The 9,701-nt window shown below is 38.0% G+C and overlaps 1 protein-coding gene across 1 annotated transcript; it reads right to left on the bottom strand.

Moving 5' to 3' along the window:
* Nucleotides 1-714: 714 nt before the first annotated feature.
* Nucleotides 715-4,570, bottom strand: coa3b (cytochrome C oxidase assembly factor 3b). The gene is made up of 2 exons (XM_074657341.1): nt 4,354-4,570; nt 715-1,008 (listed from the first exon to the last, which is right to left on the bottom strand). The coding sequence occupies exons 1-2, from the start codon at nt 4,520-4,522 to the stop codon at nt 902-904; spliced, it is 276 nt and encodes a 91-aa protein (XP_074513442.1). The 5' UTR covers nt 4,523-4,570; the 3' UTR covers nt 715-901.
* Between the last annotated feature and the right edge of the window lie 5,131 nt (nt 4,571-9,701).

The raw sequence follows: 9,701 nt of genomic DNA, 5'->3' as shown, positions 1-9,701 counted from the left end.
ACAGAGAGATAGCGGGGGTTTGGGGGGGACGACTGTAGATTCAGCGTTTTTTCACGTTAAACTCAGTGAAATTAAAGTTGAGTTGGACCAAAGCACACTTGGTGATTGCTGGAAAGAGTAACGACGACGATTTAGGTGAGTTTTATTTTGTTTCTCTCCAGTTTGAATGAAGTGTTTTACGATGCTCCGCTACGTACAGCTGATCTCAACATAAACAAAAACACACGTGGATGATGGCGCAAGCTGAACAGAGAGGGGGGGGGGAGGTCTGCACTCTCCGAGTGCCATTCTAGTTCTACTCTTATTCTTGTTGTGTGGTTGATCTATCCCTTGCTGCTGTAACTCAGAAATTTCCCCTCAGGGATTAATAAAATACCTTCCTACCTAACTACCTACCTAGCTTTAAAACCCCGCCACAACCTCGGGAATATCGATTGCTTTAATGTGTTCAAGAAATTAGTGGTGTTAAAACTAATTTGCCTTAACACATTATTATCGCGTTAACATGGACAGCCCTGATAAAAGCCCATTCAAAAAAAAACATTGACTTTCAGACAAGGGAACTGGAAGTGCTAAAATGCCAAATCATTTCCAGGTTTGAGGGCTCATTCCTGCAGCACTCTATTAGTAATGTAGTATGTCGAGGCTACGCTTACACTCAAAGTAGATTTATATTAATGCAGAAAATAGTTCAGAATTCAACAATTCAAACAATATAATTTATGTATTTATAAACAGAAAAGAAGCAATGGAAACACTATTATGTAAGTGTGAGTCATCACATGCCACATGCCAGTGTGATGTCACCATACAGTCTATGGATGGCACACGCAAGGCCCCACCGCCCCCATGAGGGCCCTGCAGGGAACAGCAAGTCCAGGACAGTTCATAGTCAGCGTCATCAGGAGTTGGCGCCGGTCCGTGGCCCTCTGAGGATGTGGACCTTGGCTTCATCATCCAGCTCCTCCATGATTCTCTCCTGTTTGACGGACAGGATGGTGTAGCTAACTGGACGACTACAGGTCAAAGGAAACCACGTTAACACTTTGTAGGGCGTGTAGATGTTACTTTTTTTTTTTTATTTAATTCATTGAAACATTATTGGACTTGAACATTTTTTTACAGATTGTGTTCCTAATTCTCTTTTGGAAAAAAGACATTATGAAGACTTAATATGGGCCTTTATAAAGCAGTCGTCATGTCCCCTAGTCTGATTTTAAAGGGATGTCTGGTGATATTCTGTGTTTCAAAATCTGTCAACAAAACCCATGAAAAGACCAAAATCAACTGACTGACTTGATCCTCCTTACAAGCACAGAACGTATACGCCAAGAAGTGAAAGCCAATTGTTCGTTCAATTGCAAAATCAGCCTCCCAGCAGCAGAGCTACGCTTCTGCCATTTTGGACTGAAAGTGACTACCGGACGCCAGTTAAACGTCCGCCTAAAAGGTGCCATACAAAAGTAAAAACTAAATTATTTTCTATTCTATTGTCATATTCTACCGAAATGGCCTGTGTTGAACAATAAAGTATTATAAATATAATATGCATTTTCAGTCCAAAATTGCGGCAGCGGATGTTTCGTCTCTTTGCTTCTATACTCTGTTACAAGTAGGGATGCACCGATACCACTTTTTTCTGACTGAGTACAAGTACAAGTACTTACATTCATCGATACGAGTACTTCTCTGTGCCAAAAGACCCTCGTTAACAGCCAGCTGGAGGGTGTGAGCGACACGGCAGGCTGGGGAGTCCCGCAGGCTGGGGTGCGCCACGACCGGCTCTAGGTCGGCTTGGAAAGGCTCGGGGTGAAGCTGGCTGCAGCTTTACAGCGCCCCCCGCCCGGACCTCACCACACCGTGGACAAAGTGCTCGCTGTGCCCTCTCTGACGGGGACCCCTGCTCCCGGTGCGACTGTCGACCGAGGCAGACTGTCCTCAGTGCGTCCCAACCGCGTCGTGCCGCCAGATCGGGGCTCGGCCCACGTGAAAGGCTCCAGGGGTCTGCGGCGATGTCTCCAACCCACCCGACCCGTTTTGAAACACGGACCAAGGAGTCTAACGCACGCGTGAGTCAGAGGGTGCAAGCAAAACCCCGTGGCGCAATGACAGTGAGGGCCGGCGAGCGCCGTCTGAGGTAGGATGGCGACCTAACGGGGTCGGGCGCACCACCGGCCCGTTTCACCTGCACCATCGGGGAGGTGGAGCGTGAGGACCCAAAAGATGGTGACGAGAGGTTAACGTCACGCTGCTGTAAAGTGGTATCGTTGTCGTTGTATCGGAGCCGTTTTGGGAATACGAGTACATGAGCACAGTATCGGACCCGATACTGGTATCGGTGCATCCCTAGTTACAAGTGTTGTACAGTGTATCCAAAGCCTGATGTATCTTCTTCCCCTGTGCCACAGAGCTCCATTGTTGTCCAAAAACTATTAAAGACACATTAGTGAGCCACGCTGTTGCACTGGCTTGAAATGTTCCTTCATTACCATGAAAACACAGTTTCTTTTGACTCAGTCCAACACACTGTCCTGCTGCCACAGGAATTCACTCTGCACCAAATGTGGATAAATCCTCAGCTGAAAATAGTCCCCCAACGAACGCATTATTTACTCCTGTTTGAGCAACATTTGCTACTCAGCTGTCTGAGGACATTTTTGAGCCTCTTTTGAAAATTAAGAGAAAGTAAATGCCAAAAAATGTATGAATAAATAAAAAATAATTTAATTTAATTTAAAAATTAATAACAGTACATAAATAAATAGAAGGGAAAATTAAACAAGAGTAAATAAATAAGGGAAATAATACAAAAATACATAATCAAATTGAAAGAAAAATTTAAATTCATGTCACATTGTATCAATTAATTTACTGGCTTTATTTTCAATATTATTTTTGCTACATTTAATGACATATTATTTATTTATCAAGTCATTTATTTATTTTTATTTTAGCAGGTTCCGTCCTCCATAAACAAGGTGCTTGTTTTTACAATATTTTACAGAGCAGAATTGGTTATTGTATTATATAAGATTCTCTGTGCTTCATATATTGTTATCGGCATGGGCTATACGTTGGCACCCTCTGGTGACAAACAGTTATAATGCAAGAAATGGAACAATTCAATGTTTGAATTGGACCGCATAACGCATTTCAGTTGACTCACTTTCAAAAATAACAACAAAAAATGTTAATTATAGATCAGATTTTGTTCAAGTATGCACAGCACATTGAGGAGAGCTAAATGAGAAAGAATGAAGGCACTGTAGTTTATCAATACAATGTTTACATCTTTTTTGTAAAATAATTAGTGAACTGTAATAAAGTATCTCTTTATCCTGCTCTAGGCTATAATATGTAGAAGCATCCTGAATGGACCACTGCTCCTAAAACCTGAATGAAGAGCTCACACACCTCAGCTCAGCTCTGCATGCATACCTGTCTGTCTGTCTGGCTGCTGTTGATTCCAGCCTAAACACATCCTATGATATATTATAGAGTAATACTACAAATAACACAGGAAAGCAACGTAAAGGTCCCATATTGTAAAAAGTGAGATTTTCAGATCTTTTATATTATAAAGCAGGTTTAAGTGCTATATAAATACTGTTAAACTATAAAAAGCGCTCAATATACGGAGAAATACACACAGCCCGTATTCAGAAACTGTGCGTCTGAAATAAGCCGTTAGGATTTCTGTCCATTTGTGATGTCACAAATATACAATATTTAGATCATTACATGGTTGTTAACATAAACATTCTAAATGGGTCCCAGTTTATTTCCTGTTGCAGTGTATGTTAATAACATCAGCTGACAGGAAGTAAACATGGACCCAAGAGCGTTTCAGACAGAGGGTAAATACAGGTATATTCAGGCAGACATTATGAGGAAAATAAAGTGGTTTTTTTATCATTACAGCATGTAAACATGTTCTAGTAGAAACACGAAATACAAGTATGAACCTGAAAATAAGAACGATATGGGACCTTTAAGTAACACTACATACAAATACACCACCTGAACCCTATAATGTTCCAGTGTGAATATTACTGGATTATTATAGGCCTACTATAGAAGATGCATAACTCCAGTATAATAATATAGCAATAAAATCACAGCTGATTATGACTGACACAGTATAACATGCTTAAAGAAATAATGAGTAGATCCAGGTAGTCTCCTGTTATATTCCAGCATGTGAATAAGAGAGTACTGGGTCTTCCAGCTCCACTGGGAGATTTGAACATTTCTTATATCCTTCAAGCCCTTGAGTGAAGGACACAGTTGGTATATTCGGTGTAATAATAGCTTATGTTGCCATCTATCTGAGCAGGACACAGTGAAGGATACACATGCCGACCACAAACGCTCCGATGCCCAGGCCGGTCAGCAGGTTCCTGCTGCGGAGCCGCGCTGCGCTTCTCTTCAAGTAGTCGAGCTCCTGTCGGCGGCGGAGGAGCTCTCTCTCTGCCGCTGTTAGTGCAGCTTTAGCGGATCCTTCTGCTCCTCTCTCCGCCATGGCTTCTGTGGATGATCAGCTGCTTGAAGTCGCATTCACCGGAAGAATTCCTCTTCTTTAAAGAGAGAGAGAGAGAGAGAGAGAAAGAGAGAGAGAGCATGCCGCCACCTGCTGCAGCGGAGTCAGTACAATGTTCAATGATCTGATGGTAAGTTAAAAGTATTAATTTCAAAATGATATCCGACTCAATCAGGTCAGCCTTCCGGGTCAGTGTATCTTTTGGTCATTAGATTTTCCTTTGAAAAAAGGATTTTAAAATACAAAAAAACGAGTGGTTATTCTATTTTCATGTTAAAATATAAAAATTGAAATTGAAATACTAGGCGTTTTTATTTATAAGGGTACAAAAGGGATGAATTAAACTTAAAAAACGGGTTGATTTTCATTTTCTATTTCTAAAAAAATAAAATCACTAGAAGACAGAAACGAAAAAAACGCCTGTTTTTTCATATTCTTTGACCGGAAGTTGCCATTTACAAAGTAAGAGCGCATAATGAGGACGGTGATGTGTATGAAAATCAACCCATTTTTTAAAGTTTAGATCATCCCTTGTTGACCCTGAGAAAGAAAAACGCCTTGTATTTCAATTTTAATGTTTGCATTTTAAAACGAAAATCAAATAATCACAATTTTTTCTTTTTTAATATCTGTTTGTGAATGGAAAATCGAATGACCAAAAGATACACTGACCGTCCTCCGAGCTGGACACATAACATCGATCTCTATGTGCAGCCGGCTGTGAGACGACTGGTCAGGGACTGTCTACAAAGTGCTACGCCGAAAATAGATGCAATAAAAATATCCAATAACTTCAGTATTATACAGTGTAGTGCCATCAAAATTACTTCACACATCAATGGTCTCCTCATGGTTGTACTACAACACGTAGTTTGGACACATATACTTTTTCATAATTTTGGTTAAATTTCAACGGGAAAAATATTCAATAACTTCACTGTTAAGATGAGGTTGTAGCTCGTTGTTTACCTTACTACCGTTAGAAAGAGCCGTCGTATGTGTTTTAACAAAGTTTCTTTTATGAGTTATTGATCCGGGAAGTTCGAATCTGTCAATATATTTCCAACTTTACCAAAGTTTTTTCGTTTCTGTCTACGTATTTTATTTTTTATTTTTATTTTTTTAAAGGGATCGTTTGTAAGAATCAGAAATTGGTTGTAACAGCGATACCTGTGGCCGTTAAGTCAAGGAAAGTCAGCGTTCTGTTGCTCGCGCTCGCCCGTGTGCACGCGCTACGTGAATGTGAGCGAGCATCGCTCACATTCACATTGTTTCTAAAAACATTGTTTTTAGAAATAGAAAATAAAATTCAACCTGTTTTTTTAAGTTTAGTTCATCCCTTTTTGACCCTGAGAAAGAAAAACACCCTGTATTTCAATTTTAATATTTGTATTTTAAAACGAAAATCAAATAACCACATTTTTTTTGTTTTTTAATGTCCGTTTGTGAAAGGAAACTCAAATGACTAAAAGATACACTGACCTGGTCTCCTGTGGCTGTTTGATATTTAAATGTTTGCACTCGTTTGTATAGGCTACTCTTTTATATATTGTCTGTAAACTGAAAGCTGTTCATATTGTATTTGTACTACAGTACGCTTATATTATATGGGTTTTCTAGACAAAATAAACATTTTAAAAATAATTTATTTGGTTGATTGCTGTCTTATACTGTATAGTAGGCTACTGCTGAATCCACTGCTGCTGTTCCTCAATTGGGATTACTTTGAATTAAAAATCCAAATTCATAGTCACATACAGTATTCATATATATATATTATATCGTGAGGGTTTGTTTATGAACTAGAAAATCAACGTGGGGGTTTTGTGCTTCTTAAAACGTACTTAATTGAAGGTCCCATATTGTAAAAAGTGAGATTTTCACGTCTTTTATATTATAAAGCAGGTTTAGGTGCTATATAAATACTGTGAAGTATGGAAGCGCTCAATATACGGAGAAATACACACAGCCCGTATTCAGAAATTGTGCCTTTGAAAGAAGCCGTTAGGATTTCTGTTCATTTGTGATGTCACAAATCTACAATATTTAGACCGTTACACAGTTTTAAACGTAAACATTCTAAATGTGTCCCAGTTCATTTCCTGTTGCAGTGGATGTGAATGACATCAGCTGACAGGAAGTAAACATGGACCCAAACTGTTGCCTAGTAACGCAATTCTGTTGCAATTCCGTTGAAATGCACTAAAACGGAGCATTTCAGAGAGAGGGTAAATACAGGTATATTCAGACAGACAGTATGAGGAAAATAACGTTTTTTTTTAACATAACAGCATGTAAACATGTTCTAGTAGAAACACAGACTACAAGTATGAACCTGAAAATGAGCATGATATGGGACCTTTAAAGTAGTTGTGATGCTTGCTGAGTCAAGTGAGGGTGACATTTGGCTCAGATGTGAGGATATTGCTTAAATGAGTTATCTGCTATTGGCTTTTCATTTCTTCAGACTTCCTTAAAACCCAACATGTACTGTACAATGGTAATGAAGTGGTGTCTTTTCACTCTTCAAACTACATCACCACACTCCGATTTACTGCTCCCGCGTATGGGTTTGCATTATAGTTAACGGAATGCCCGGTGCGTTTCATACCGACGCTCAAGGGTGCCTTGTACACAAAAAGTATATGATCTAGAATATTTTATTAACATGAACAAAGGTTTGTGTTGGGGGTAATAAGCCAAAATAGCCCAGCAGCTCATACATTACTTAATGATACATTAGTAAAACAAGCTTGGATAGAAACATTAGCTTGTCGCAAAGGAGGTTAAATAACGCTCCAAACTTGCTCTAAATTTTGGCGAGGAAAAAACGGTATGGCCATCTTCAAAGGGGTCCCTTGACCTCTGGCCTCCAGATATGTGAATGCAAATGGGTTCTATGGGTACCCACGAGTCTCCCCTTTACAGACATGCCCACTTTATGATAATCACATGCAGTTTGGGGCAAGTCATAGTCAAGTCAGCACACTGACACACTGACAGCTGTTGTTGCCTGTTGGGCTACAGTTTGCCATGTTGTGATTTCAGCATATTGTTTTATGCTAAATGCAGTACCTGTGAGGGTTTCTGGACAATATCTGTCATTGTTTTGTTTTGTTAATTAATTTCCAATAATAGATATATACATAAATTTGCATAAATCAGCATATTTGTCCACTCCCATGTTGATAAGAGTATTAAATATTAAATTGAAAAATCTCCCTTTAAGGTACATTTTGAACACATAAAATATGTGATTAACTATTTTAATCGATTGACAGCCCTAATTTTTAATATGAGAGAACATTATATAAAGCACCCTGGGTTGATACCCACCTTAAAAAAAAAACTTTAACAAAAATATAAAATTAAATGAATTCCGGAAGGAAAAGAGAGAAGAAAAAAGTACTCAAATAAATATCTATCTATGTATATATGTATATATGTATATATATATATATATATATATATATTCAAATGCCATTCCTGCTAAATTTAACTTAAAGCAGCAACTCTCTGATTTACTGGTATTGTATAGTTTCTCCCTATACTAAAGGGGGCGACATTGTAAAGAGATTCATACGGAGGGAGACTTGGTGGCTTTTCACTTTGAATAAGCCCCAGCTACCGAAAACACACAGAACTTATACTGTATAAGTTAAGTTATGACTTTATTCTCGTAATATTACGACTTTTTCTCGTAAAGTTATGACTTTATTCTCGTAATATGACTTTTTTTCTAGTAATACAACTTTTTTTTCTCGTTTACTTATGACTTTATTTTCATAATATTAAGACTTTTTTTCTCATTAAGTTATGACTTTATTCTCGTAATATTACAACTTTTTTCCTCGTTAAGTTATGACTTTATTCTCGTAATATGACTTTTTTTCTCATTAAGTTATGAATTTTTTCTTGTAATATTACAACTTTATTCTGTAAATATCAGATGCTTTTTCCCTCAATGTGGCCCTAATACTCCGTAGTACATTGTCTCTTTGGTCCTCACTGCATTAGACTTGTATACTATATACTTAGACTATAAACTGTGTTACCTTCATCTCAATGATCAAATGTTTTGCGGCTCCAGACAGATTTTTTGTTTGTTTTTTTGCCTCAGATGGCTCTTTTGATAGTAAAGGTTGCTGACCCCTGGGTTAATCCATTCCATAGTTGCTGAGATATTTCAGTCTGGACCAAAGTGTTGGATGCCCAACAGACCGACATCGTCACCCCAAGAGCCCCATCGCCAGCGTGGCAAAAAGGAGATCACATGGAAATCTTCTGTTATCACTGCTTTTTTTTTATAAAATGTGTTCTCCTTGGTACAGGTGAGTGAAATTAGGTTTATTAAGTTCTCTCTGAAAATGAGTGTGCAGATATGCACTGGTCATTTTTTATAATGTGTTACGCACATATTTATTATGTTTTTTGTTTTTCGTGTTATTATTCTCTTAAAATGACTGGAATCGTTTTTTTTAATCTACCTACCTACCCTCTCTATATACCTGCCCTCAACACAGGTTTGAAGGTTTAGTTCTAACACACCCATACATTCAAATACCTCCACGCTTCAGCACCAAACAAAACATTGTATTTGATTAACAAATGTCTTCCCGCTCACTCATCTTGTCTTGTTTTTCTGCGTGTATGTGTAGCAATATGACTGTGAAAGCAGATAGCTAACAGTGGATGAGCACCTTCAAAACAAAATGTTTTTTTTGTTTTTTTGTCTAAGGGAAAAAATATAATCTCTTTTCGAAAATTGTAAAACAGATGTGTTGTCTAGATGGTGACTCCCAACATACTGTATATTATAATAAAATTATTTTTTGCCTCAGCTTGACCAGTCCCTATTTTTTGTGGTGCAAGAATAAAAAAAACAATTCTTAATCCACAGCTGAAAATAGTCCCCAACAAATGCACTATTAACTTGTGTTTGCAGCAATATTTGCAAAAAGTTGTAGTGCACGGCTGTTTGAGGACATTATTGAGCCTTTTTTTGAAAATGTAACTATATATGTGATTTTGTATAATTTTGGTGAGTTATTATTGGGAAACATATTCAATAACTTTATAACACTGTTATAAAATGGTAGGCCACCAAAATGTCTCCACCCACTAATGATCTCTTCCTGGTTATGCTACAATACTTATTTAG

Source organism: Sebastes fasciatus, chromosome 13 (assembly GCF_043250625.1).
Source record: "Sebastes fasciatus isolate fSebFas1 chromosome 13, fSebFas1.pri, whole genome shotgun sequence".
NCBI classification, from domain to species: Eukaryota; Metazoa; Chordata; class Actinopteri; order Perciformes; family Sebastidae; genus Sebastes; species Sebastes fasciatus.
The sequence above is the reverse complement of the archived record's forward strand: the minus strand, read 5'-3'. Positions and strand labels throughout refer to the sequence as shown.

Bases quoted from the DNA above. Each gene is read 5' to 3' on its own strand.
- coa3b (XM_074657341.1), bottom strand. From the start codon at position 4,522: ATGGCGGAGAGAGGAGCAGAAGGATCCGCTAAAGCTGCACTAACAGCG. The intron at 1,009-4,353 runs GTATCCTTCACT...GTAGTCGTCCAG, and splicing joins AGCGTTTGTGGTCGGCATGT to TTAGCTACACCATCCTGTCC.